Source organism: Psammomys obesus, unplaced genomic scaffold, assembly GCF_907164565.1.
Source record: "Psammomys obesus unplaced genomic scaffold, mPsaObe1.curated_primary_1811, whole genome shotgun sequence".
Classification (NCBI taxonomy): Eukaryota; Metazoa; Chordata; class Mammalia; order Rodentia; family Muridae; genus Psammomys; species Psammomys obesus.
The window spans coordinates 3736514-3749660 of NW_026585587.1; the positions used below are offsets into that span (position 1 = coordinate 3736514).

Genomic DNA, 13147 nt, shown 5'->3' on the forward strand with positions numbered 1-13147 from the left:
TTGTTTCATTTTATTTTTATTCACAAGTATATATAGCTGTTAGCATTGTAAGCTTTAGCAACTTTGGGAAATCACAATGATTAATTCTTTTTAACTTCAAATAAATTCGGCCCTTTTCAAGCTCCCTCACCCATTTCTGAGGGTACAATTCACTGATGTTAAACACACTTATATGCAGTGCACTATCCCTCACTGTCCATTCCAGTACTGTTTCCTCAGCCTAAACTAAATCCCCATTTCTTCCTTTTCCAGCGCTTAGCAACCATTGTTATGTCTTCAGTCTTAGGGGTTTGATAGACCTCATATAAGTCAAGTCATACAGTATTTGTCCTTTTGTGTCTAATTTGTATCATCACTAAGTGCAATGGTCTTCAAGGTTCAAAGTCTCCCTTTTCAAGACTGAATAATACTTCATTGTTATATATATGCCACATTCTGTTTATCCCTTTCACTGTGTGTGGACAGTTTCTATCTTTTGACTGTTGGAAATTCTCATCTTTGATTTTCAGTCAGAATTATTGGAGCAATAGAAACGAAATGTTTGAAATTTTGAGGAGGTGCCATATTGTTTTTTTTTTAATAGCATCTGTACTATTTTATATCCCCAGAAGCAATTTACAAGGATCTCTTAATTTTCTACATTCACATAGTCTACACTATTTGTCTGTGCTCCTATAACAAAATATTGGCTACATTATAAAGAACTGGAGATTATTTCCTGAAAGTTCTAGGGATTGGAAAGTTCAAGATCAAATCACCAGCATGTGATAAGAGCCTTCTTGCTCTGCAGTACCTGATAGACAACAAGAAGAAGGGAGGGAGAAAGAGAGGAGAAAGAGGAGAGGACAACAGCGGAAAACAGAAGCTAAGAGAAGGAGGCTGTCTTAGCTAGGGACACCATTGCTGTGAATAAACACCATGATCAAAAGCAACTTGGGGAGGAAAGGGTTTATTTCACCTTACATATCCCAGTCACAGTCCATCATGAAGAGAAGCCGGGTAGGAACCAAACAGGGCAGAAACCTAGAGGCAGGAGCTGATGAAGAGGCCATGGAGGGGTGCTGCTTACAGGCTTACTCCTCTTGAGTTCCTCAGCCTGCTTTCTTCTAGAATTCAGGATCTCCAGTCCCTGGGGTAGCACCATCCACAGTGAGCTGGGTCCTCTCACTTCAATCAGCAGTCAAGAAAATGTCCCACGCTTGCCCAAGGCCAGTCTGGCAGAGAGCATTTTCTCAGTTGGAGTTCCTGCTTCACAAATGACTCTAGTTTGTGTCAAGTTGACATAAAACTAGCCAACTCAATTGACCTGTTGTTAAACTGACCCAAAAACACATCATCATTCAATCTTTCCATTCCCATGTGTCCTTAAGATGGCACGTTAGTATTAATATCACATATAAAACAGTCCAATTCTAAAAGTTGCAGTCTTTAAAAATTCAAATACTTAAAAATTAGGTCTTCCTAAAACATGGAAGAATCTCTCAACTGCAATTAAGGTTGCATCTTCACCAATGGCCTGTCCTGGCCAAGCCTTAGCTGCTCTCCATGACCCCTTCATGATGAAAAGAATAAAGTAGACATATATGTTCTGACATGAAAAACTGCCCATGGAAAAGAGTGAGCCACTGGACAGTATACTCGGTATAGAAGGAGCTTGGTACAACAGCACATGTTCACACACATTCTACATACACCAACACCAACACACTCAGACACACTCACACACAAGCTCACACACAAAGGAATAATCACACATAGGGGAGGGATGAGATTGTGTGTTTGTTTTGATACAGGGTTTCTTTGTATAGCCTTGGATGTCCTGGAACTAGCTCTGTAGTGCAGGCTGGCCTGAAACTCAGAGATCTGTCTGCCTCAGCCTCAGCCTCTGCCTCTGTTTCTGGGATTAGAGGCATGCACCACCACTGCCTGGCATCTCCTTTGTTCCTTTAAAACCAGTAACAGTTTGGGAGACTCTTACACATTAATAAGTTTGCCTGGCAGAACCTTGGCCTGCTCTGGACCACAGTTTCTGTATTCTACCCCCTGGAAACACTTCCCAGAAGATTTTGTCTCAATGATGATGGTCTCTTTGTAATCAGTGCTAATTTCTCAGCCCCAGCTAACCAGTATCACTTGTTTTAGAAAAGCAAAAGTTTCACTTTAGTGGTTCTGAATTCAAAATATCAAATGGTTCCAAACGTGTTTTTAAGGAAATCTTAAAATTTCTTTTTGCTGAATGTGTGGTGGCACATGCCTTTAATCCCAGAACTCAGGAGGCAGAAGCAGGTGGATCTTTGAGTTTGAGGCCAGCCTGGTCTGTAGAGCCAGTTTCAGGACAGTCAGAGCTACACAGAAGAACCCCATACCAAAAACAAAACAAAACAAAAGACAAAATAAAACCAACCAACCAACCAACCAACCAACCAACCAACCAACCAACCACCAACAAAACTTTAGTCTGAAACTTCACAAGCCAGGCCTCCATTATCTGCACTGCTCTTAGCATTGTCTTCTAAATCCCCACAGAATAGCCACTGTGTTCTGAGTACTCAATGGCTTTTCCAGCCTGAAGTCCAAATGTCACTGCACTCCTCCCCAGAATACATGAGCAGGCCTGTCACAGCAATACCGCATGACTATACCCCTGGCACTGATTTCTGTGTTAGGGTTCTATTGCCCTAAAGAAACTTGGGGAAGAACGGGTTTACTTGAGCTTCCATGGCTCAGAACATCCGTCCTGAGGGGAAGTCAGGGCTAGAACTCAAGGCAGGACCCTGGAGGGATGAACTCAAGCAGAAGCCAAAGGTTTGCCCTCGTGGCTTGTTCAGCTTGCTTCCTTATAGCACCAATGTGGCATTGCCCACAGTGCAGTCTGGTGGGGGCATTTTCCCAATTGAAGTTCTCTCTTCCCCAAACACTCTACCTTGTGTCAAGTTCACACAAAACTGGCCAGCATGGAGGCTGAATTCACTCAGTTTCTGTAGTTAAATATATTAACTTATTCCAGAGAGCTCAGGCCACATGGCCTGGTCACCTCTTAAAAGACCTGAGTCCCAATACTGTAACAGAAGCAGCTAAATTCCAACATGTGTTTTTAGAGGAGACAGGTGCTCAGACATAGTAACTTGCTGTTTGTGGTAACTGGCATCCTAACGGTGTGAAGTGCTATCTCATTATGCCTCTGATTACCGTGACTAAGAGTATAGAACACCTACAAATGTTCTCATTAGTTATTTTTATTTATTTATTTAGAAATATTTATTCAAGTCCACTGCCTATTTTAAGATCAGGCTATTTTCATGTTGAATTGTAAGAGTTTGAAAAATGTATTTGGAATTCAGGCATGGTAGCACATACCTATAATCCCAGCATGTGGGAGCCTGAAGCAGGAGGCTATCTTGGGTTACATAATGAGTTTGAGGGCAGCCTGGTCTAAGAGTCTGTCTCAAAAATAAATTAAAAAAATATATTGGAGACAGGCTGGGGGCCTAGTTCCTAAGGCCTTCATGTATCCAGTAAAGGAGAATGGCCAGTTAATGGAATGGCCTTGGGGTGAGGGTGGGGGATGACACCATTGAAAGATTAGAAAGCAGAAAGTCATAGGGACAAACTTCCACTTTAGAATGATTGTCCTAGCGCTAGGGCTATAGCTCAGTGTGAGAATGCTTATCTAGCTTGTGAAAGGCTCTAGATTCTAGCTCCATCACCAGAAAAACAAAGAAAAAAGATTCAAATAGAAAAGAAAGAAAAATCACCCAAGCAAAATGTGACTATGGTTTGAGGGGTGGAATGGGAAAGGAAACTAAAGGCAGAGAGGCAGGAAGTCTACTTGGAAGTGACGAGCCTCTAAACACAAATTATCGATGGGAGAGGAAGTGGGACATGTTTCAGAAGTGTTTTGTAAACAGTGAGAAGACATTTATTGTCAGATAGAGCTTCAGGCCTGCCGTGTTATAAACTGAATGAGTTGAAATGATAAATGTGAAGGAGAGAGGGGGGGAGAGGGAGAAAGAAAGGAAAAGGGAGGGAGGGAGGGGGAGCAGCAATGAGACTTGGTAGGTGGCATTCCCTGAAGGGATGGACTGTTGTGGATCAGTAATTGAAAAGGAAGCTATCAGTCAAGTTAGATTATAGAGAACATTACATAAACTAGTATATACCACAGTCTCGCCAACAAGCTCATTTCATAGGTGTGGGAGGGAGGAGGAATTATAGAGAGACTGTTGAAAAATATACACATATACACATTAAATGGAGTACATAAACTTTTATGAAATTTTAGGTCAAAGGAAGTAGCAAAGACATTTGGGGACAGATGGAGACATTTGAATATGGAATAGAAGAGATGAGTATAGTGAATTTGGTTATTTTTTGAGGATATTAAAATAGCATTGAGATTATATAGGCGATTGCTCTTATTTTTAGGAGATGCATGTTGAAGTCTTCAGCTACATTGTAAGACCTTGTCTCAAAAACTAAGGAGGGCTAGCAAATTACATAGAGTGGAGGGAGGATAGAAAAAATGGCAGTGTTAACAGTACTTCAATCTAGGTGGCGTGCATAGGGCTGCTAACTAAGCTTCCAACTTTTCTCTCTGTTTGGAAGTTTCTTAATTAAAGAAATTGGAAAAAACAAACTGTGAGCAAGAGGATACGAGTAGCATTGGGAGCATAATGTAGCTATTGATTATTTAAGGAGTAGGATGGGCAAAGGGCAGGAGGCGAGTCTCAAGTCTCTGAGTTAGTTGAGCTGTAGGAGAATGAAAAAGTTGAAGGTGATAACCTTTGGGCCACAGGGGGTTTATCATTCAAAGCATAGCATGGAAACTAGTATTGTATAATATGCTGGAATAATAACTAGAAGGGCTTTTGGATGGAAATCAGAATCTTGATAACCTTTTGTGATACAGTGCTGGAGATAAATTGTTGTTTTTCTTGCTTTGCATATTGCTAGGCAAGCCTGTCACTGAGCTACTTGTCTTTCATTTATTATTGTTATTATTATTGAGGTGTGTCCTATGGTGTATGTATAGAGGCTAGCAGATGACTCTAGGGAATCAGGTCTCTGTCCTTCCACCGTTAACATAGGCTCCAGGGGCAGAGCCCAGGTTGTCAGGCTTTCATAGTGAGCACTTTTACCCACTGAGCCGCCTTGCTAGCCCTCCTTAGTTTTTGAGACAAGGTAACTGAGACTGGCCTTGAATTCAAAAGCCTCCTTATTGGCTACAACATCTAAAATATTAAATTCTTTTTATTTATTTTTAAAAAAATTATTTTCTGGGCTAGAAAAAATGGCTCAGTGATTAAAAGCATTTGCTGCTGTTTCAGAGCATCCAAGTTTGATTCCCAGTACCCACCTCAGATAGTTCACAGCTACTTGTAACTCTAGCTCCAGGGTCTTAGAGACCCTCTTCTGTACTCTATGGTTACTTGTATACATGCCCACACACATAATACAAACAGATTTATTTTTTCCACTTTTTTTTTTAAAGGTAAGCCTTCACTGTATAGCAGAGGAGGACCTTGAACTCTTGACCCTCCTGCCTTCACTTCCTGAGTACTGTGAGATAACTACCCATAGTTGAAATTCAATTTTTTCTCTTTGAGACAGGGCCTCACTATGTAGCCCTGGCTGTCCTGCAACTCTCTTTGTAGGCCAGGCTGCCATTAAACTCACAGATATCTCTCTGCTTTAACTCTCAAGCAACTACACCTGGAGATTCAATTCTTGTTAAAAACTTTTGTACAAATCTCTCAGTTTTTGATAGTATTCCACCAATGAGAAACTTCATATAAAAATGTCAAGACATTTTGAAACCATTTAAATTTGCAATTATTAAAATTATAAACTTGTAACTGGACAAATAAAGCTTAAATTTTCTGCTAATATAAATGGTTTATTCATTCAGCTGAATTTTCTTATATTAATTACTTCATAATAATGTGGAGGGTTGTTGTGGTAACTCATGCCTGTAACCCCAGCAAGCAGAAGATCAATGCAAGAGGAGTTTGACTTATAGAACTCCTTGGGCCACATAGTGCGGACTTGTCTTAAAAAACAAACAGAAAAAACAATGCCTCCTATCAAAATAATAGTGATGATTTACACTTGTAACATAGTGGCAACATCTGTACATATGTTCTTGTATCAGAGCCATGCAGTGAGCTTGGCTGCTGCTCAGAGGGCACTGCAGCTACACAGAGACAGAAGTGGCTGATATGTGTGATCATGAATGTTTGTTATTACCTTGTTACAAACACTCATGTAAAAAAAAAACAAAACAAAAAAACACAAAAAAAATCAGCTCCTCAACCCCAACTGGCTGCACTTTAAGGTGCTCTTTGGGTTTCTGGAATATCAATGCATTTCTCCAGTAGTTCCCTGAATTCCTTTCTAAAGTGGCAACAGTGGAATTTCTTTCAAATTTTGATGGTGATGATTAATATGAACTTCTCTAGGGCTAGGGATATAGGCCAGCTGGTAGAGTACTTGCTTAGCATGCATGAAGTGATAAGTTCTATCTCTGACACCTACACTGTGTAGACCAGGTGTGGTGGCACATGCATGTACTGTCAGCTCTCAGGAGTTGGTGGAAGGAGGATCAGAAGTTTAAGGTCATTCTCTGCTATATAGTCATATATTTGAGATTTCCTGGGACACTAAGACCTTGTCTCAATCAAAACACCTTTCTCATATTCCATATAACTTTGACCATTCTCTCTCTGTCTCTCTCTTCTTCTCTCCCTCTCTTTGTGTGTGTGCCAAAAGTCATTATTGGGTGTCTTCCTCAATTGCTGTCCACTTAATGTTTTTGAGCCTGGAACTCACTGATTCAGATAGACTGGTGGTGAGCAAGCCCTAGGGACCATCCCCTCTCTGCCTCCAGAGCACTGAGATTACAAGCATTGCTGCCATGCTGACCTTTTATATGGGTGTTGGTGATAGAAGATCCCCATGCTTTTCAGTGAGCATTTTATTGACTAAGCCACCTCCCCAGCCTCCTCTGCTATTGAATTCTAATGAGATGGATGACAAATGTCCAAAAATGAACTAGATAAGATTGTTCACTAAAGCATTTATTATAATAATGAAAGTAACAAAATAATGAAGAATCCACAATTAGGGTGTTGGTCTAACTAATTTTGGTAAAGACCTGTAAGTGAATACCAAGCAGTCACAAAGATATAAGTGTAATATCTTTTGAGAAGGAAGAATACTTAAAAGTTATCTTTGAGTGAAAGATTAAAGAACAGAATCAAGAGTAACTAATTCTGGGTTGGGAAGGTAAAGATTTTTAGGTGATTTTAAGCTAATTTAAACTCTCCCATATTCTTTGCCCTGCCTCAGGGAATGGGCAGTTTTGATGTCCAGATAGACATCTGCTCTCATTTTACAAAATCAAATTAAACAAGTGACCTTGAAGGTTGTTTGCAGTGCTTTTGACAGAGGCCAAGTCATTGCTTTCTAAGGAGCTCACACAAACGATTAAGAAATAATAGAAGATCCTAGTAAGGGTTAAGTAGAGAATGTGAGCTGACAATTAGTAACTGAAAGCAGGTGACATACAAAAACATGGGCCATTAGTGAGACTCACATGTAATCAGAGAAGTGTAAACTTAAGTAATGAAGCAACATTCATTTTTTCTTTATAAAATTAGTAAGCTTTTCATTGTCATGTTATAGTAAAATTTAATTATGTCAGTAAATTCTGTTGTATTCCTGTGGTGCTGCAAAAGATGGAAAGTTATGCTGCCACCTGGAAAAAAAAACATTTAGATGAAGGAACTCTAGTTATAGTTCTTATGTTATGAATGCTAATAGATAGAGTGAACTAATAGTTAGATGGAGGAACTAGATTAAAGAGGGAAATACCTGGGTTCCATTCAGCCCTGCCCCTTAATAAACTCTTTCCTTGGATGAGTTGCTGAATTTCACTGAACCTTGGTTTCTTTAGTTCTAAGAATGACCTGGAACCAGACATCTAATACTTGGCTAGTAAATACTTCTTGAGTGAATGAATGGTGATAACGGAATGCGATATATAAAAGCATATGCATAGAACTTGGAGGAAAATGTGGCAAAATGATTAGTGGTTGCATTAGAACAAAGAGAATGAGTGTTATAAAAATTTCCCATTTTTGTCTTTTGACTTTTAAATTATTATTTCTTCTTGTGCCCTCTACATAAGGTAAGGTTAGGTATGTGGTCTTATTCCATATTTGGTGGTTTTCTATTTGGAAAAACTATTCTCATACTTTATCCTTCTCTTCCTTTCTGGGCATCCTGTTGTACACATTGCTTCATATTGAGACTTGATTACATGGCTGTATCATTGTAAACATCTGAGACTTGATGATGCAAACCCCCCCCCCTTTTATGGGGGGACCTAACTTCTCATTTGTGCTCCACCACTGAGCTGTATCTCTAGTTAGTTGTCCTTTCTTTTACTTATCAAAACACTTGGAAGTCAGTCTCAACCCTGTCCCGTCCCTCCTCCTACTACCAACTCTGTCAGCACATCTTAGTGACACTGCCTTCAGATTGTAACCAGAGTCCTGTCATTTCTTTCCATGTCCACTGTTCCCCTTATAGGGTCAGTCATTGCTCATATCTGAGAGAGATACTGCAGCCACCTCTGCATTGGTCTCTGTGACCGCCTTTCTCTACACAGTGACAATGGTGAAAAGACAATCAGGTCCCCATAGTGCATAGAACCTTCCAGTGGTTTCTCATGGCATTCAGGACAAAGTTCAAAATCCTTAAGAGATTCAGCTCCCACCCAACAACTCACAACCTGCAGTTCTGCACTTTCTGTTCTCTCTGCTCGAAAACTTTCTGGAGATATTTACAGATTGGCTCTTCCTGTCTGCCAGCTGTATCCTGTCACCTTGTCACCAAGGGAGGCATTCTCATTGGGACTCTTCACATCTCTTACTATTTCCTTTGCCTTTTTTCTGTTTAAGGTCATACGACCTCCTGTCTATGTCGACAACTATGTATTATGTATCTCTCCAATAAAGATAGTGAGTCAGGGACTTTTTGTCTCTTTGACTCCTTGCTGTGACCTTGAGTGTGTGGAGCATAGTAAGCTCAGTGATGTTTATTGACTGCTTCACTAGTCCATGGAAGTGAGCTCTAATCCCACACTGCTTAAAGCTCCCTGAAGCACAGGCGGGTTTATATGCCTCTTGCCCACCTTCAGCCCTCCTCAAGAGCAGAGCAAAGGTAATGAGCAGGTCTACTCCCAGCAAGTAGATGGCGTTTGTTGTCTTGGGTTTATATTTCTTGTTGAACTAGAATGGCAACCAGACTACTTTAGACAGAGGGTAGGCTGAAGGTCTCAGACCATTTAGACCTGCATATTGGCTTTAGATCTGGGTATTGGCTTTTTGTAGTATACTGTACTGTGTACTTAAGCTCAAAATTAGTGGTTGCAGAGATTGCTCAGTAGGGAGACATCTCAGTGACTGAATGACAAGAGGCAGTACAGACAGGAGGATCTGAATTTGGATCCCCAGCAAACACATAATAGCCAGGGCAGCAGCAGATCTATACTCCAGTGGAGGGCAGAGATAGTTCAAGGGGCTTGCTTGACAGTCTGTCTGAAATGGCAAGCTCCAGGTTTGGTGAGAGAACCTGTCTCAGAAAGTAAATTGGCAGAGTTAGAAGGCGATTTCTGATAGTGCCTCCCCACCTTGTGCGCACACACACACACACACACACGCACGCACGCACCACACACACACACACACCACATATACAAGATGAAAATTGAAGTAAGTTTACTGTTATATCTCAAGAAAAAAAAAGTGTCTAGTATCATGACTTCCCCAGCATGAGGGACTATATCAGAAGAACCCCTTCTGGCCTTAACTTGCTTTTGTCAGATCTGTTCTTTGGCATTTCCAGAGGGCATGGCATATGATTTATAAAGGAGACCAAGAATGACTCTTTCAGGTTCTTCCTTAGTTGGCTTTCTACTTTAGCCAGACATGATGGCACATGCCTGGAGTCTCAGCATTGAGATTGAAAGGCAGCTTGGTCTACATATGGAGATAGTGAGACCTTGTCTCAAAACAGACAGACAGACAGATGGATGGACAGACAAAACAAAGAAAACTACCAAAAGATTTCTAGTTAGTTTACTGAGAATTTTGTTTTGAATTAATAAAGTAATTTTGTTTACTTTGTCTTTTGCAGAGCATATAATGGCAGACTTGCATAAGAAAATCAAAGAAGCATTTGAAGTGTTTGACCACGATATGAATAATACAGTAGATGTGAGGTTTGGAAATATTTATTGTTATAATTCTAAATTATGGTATAATTCATAAATAGAAGGGGGATTTTTTTTATCCTCAAACTGTACTTTGAGTTTATTGTGCTTTTTAAAGTATTTGTTTTCTTGTATTCTGTGTTTTTGCAACTACTACTTCAAGGTAAATTCTGTTTCCTAGTCTTAGTAGTCTAGTGGATAAACTATTCTTTCATTGTCTATTCCAACCTATAGACTGTGAACTGAGTAGATGAACTTATTATAGCTTTAGTGATGGTACATGTTTAGTACTCAGTACATCTCTGTTTAGTGAATGAATGGAATTTGCATTTTAAAATATACAACTATGGGGTGGGGAGATGGCTCAGTCTGTTGGACTGCTTGCTGAGCAAACATGAGAACCCAAATTTGGATCCATGGTGCTGGTATAAAAGCTGCATGGTCACACAAACCTTTGACCTCAGCACTGGAGGGCAGAGCCAAGTAGATCCCAGAAGTTTATTCGCCAGTCAGTCTAGCTGAACAGCAAACTTCAGGGTCAGGGAGACCTGAAGGCTGTCTTTATTCCCTGTCTCAAGGGAATAAAGAAATGGATAAAAGATGACTCTGAAGTCCTCTCCTGGCCTCTGGATGCTTGAACACCTGTACACGTGGTCACATACAGACAAGATTCTACACAGACTTTAGTATGTACACACAGTTTTTAAAAAGATTATAAAAATACATAGATATGTATTATCAAGCCACACATGACAAGGAATAGCTATGTTACAGAATGATATACTCTCCAAGTAAAATAAAAACGAGCTAAACAGAGCATGAGAACTGGAAAGACATGATGAATGTTGGTAGAGTTGGAGTAGAATACAGGTGTGTTTTGTATTTGAAGCACCTAGGTACTTAAGTCAGGAGGATTATGACTTTGAAGCTGGCCTTGGCTATGTAGGGAGACTCTTATCTTGGAGGGAAGGAAATGTAGAGGAAACCATACAGGAGTCTATTAGAAACCATGGGATCTGTTCCCTAGACAGCACAGGAAAGCAAAGGAATCTCTTCTCCCAGGAGGCCAGGTGAAGTAGGACTATTTTATGAGTTGATAGCCTCAAGAGCTTGTAGTACCAAGGACAACAAAGCAGTGGGGAGCGATCAAAAGTGCACCAAGGACCTGCATATAAACCAGGGCTATCCATCACTTCCTGTACCAGGACCCAGGGCCCAGGTTCTTCAGACTTGAGCCAAACTGAAAGAAAAATATGAGACTTTATTCACAAGTTGTAACTATATGCATTATTTAGTTTATCCTACTTGGGGTCCAAGATTAACAAATGTGACAAGTTTCATAACATATTAACATATAAAACTTTGTGAAGTTTGTTTTGTGCTCTAGTTTTGTGTGTAAGCCTGTTGTGGTAGACAAGGTAGAAAACAGTTAAATTTGCCTCTCTAGCACCTTACTTGTAGTGGGCTCTTGCTAGTTACTTGACCTGCTGAAACAAACTATTTGGCAGAAGCAACTCAAGAGAGGGAGTTCGGCTTAGGGTTTGATAGTACAGCCTCTCATGGTGGGGATGTCATGGCAGCAGGAGCTTGAGGTAGCTGGTCACATTATGTCCACAGTCAGGAAGCAGAGAGAGAAGTATGAAGTTCAGCGCACTCTTTTCTTTTTGCTCAGTCCTGGATTTCAGCCTATAGAATGGTGCTGCCCACAATTAAGGGGTTTCTCACCTCAGTTAACCTTTACAGGCATGCAGCTCACCGAACCTTATCCCACAGGCATGTCCAGAAGCTGACCTGACCTTATCTCACAGTCATGCTAAGAGGCTTATCTCTTAGTTGGTTCTAGATCCTGTCAAGATGATAATACAGGTTAACCATCATGAGCAGTGTGAGCCTGGGTTCAGCCATAGCAGTGGGAATGTAATGGGAGTTTACAGGGTAAGTTCTAAGCAGCTCCCGGTACCTCTGCTCACATCTCCTTCTATGGAAAAAAGCATTTTTGTGGGAGAAAAAGCATTTGCTTAAGTTTTGTTCTCTGACAGTCTAGCTACCCTGCAGTTTACATCTCGGAGCTTTGTGTTCATCGCCTCATTTGATGTTTTTATTTGTGTGAGAGGGGTTGGCATCTCTGTTCTGTAGAAAAATGACAAGTGTATGCTTTGCATAGTGTCACACCAGGGCTTTTTCAACTCCCAGTCTTTGCTGTTCCTGGGAGCATGCCCTCTTGCCCTCATTTTTCCACCCAACCCTTCACAGATTCCTGGGCTTGTCTCTTGCCTTTAGTTCTCTTGACAGTAAGAGTGAAAGGAAAATTTCCAATATCCTGTAGAGCAGAGATGTCAGCCAGGCCTTTTTTTGGTAAAAGGGCCAATTCAGGAAAAAGAGATGAGTTTATGGACTGCAACTTCTCCTCATTCCAAAATAAAATACTTTTACTGAGGCCCAAGGGATGTATGCTCTTATAACTTAGTCGACTTAATCACATGAAGGTGGGTACTAAGAGAATGGGCATTGTTCTTGATACTAGAATATTAATGCTAAACATATTTGAAGAATAGTAACATATGGATGACTGCAGCTTTCTAATCCTGATTCCTTCTGCTAATTTTTGTTTGTTTATTTGTTTTCCTTTTGAGAAAGTCTTACTCTGTAGTTCAGGCTGGCCTTCCAGTAACTGTGTAGTGTAGGCTAACCTCAAACTCACGGCATTCTTCTTACCTCCACTTCCAAGTGCTGAACTTCCAGGTGTATATGCTACTGTGCCTGGCTCCTTATACTCATTAATATGGAACTTTCGTCTCATGTTTCTGGTGTCACTTTGAATCACCCTTTATAAACTGGATGTGAAGGACAGAGATATAAAAATCTTGCCCA

General features: G+C 40.5%; 1 protein-coding gene across 3 annotated transcripts in view; it reads left to right on the forward strand.

The window, feature by feature from the left end:
- The window catches only part of Efcab2 (EF-hand calcium binding domain 2), an 84829-nt gene that overhangs the window by 16861 nt on the left and 54821 nt on the right, over nucleotides 1–13147 (forward strand). For all 3 annotated transcript variants that reach the window (XR_008720322.1, XM_055608791.1, XM_055608800.1), the window contains exon 2: nucleotides 10201–10285. Coding sequence is in view for 2 of the 3 variants with exons in the window: in XM_055608791.1 (XP_055464766.1) it covers nucleotides 10201–10285 (85 nt within the window). In the remaining variant the exon portion in view is untranslated. The remainder of the gene's footprint in view (nucleotides 1–10200; nucleotides 10286–13147) is intronic.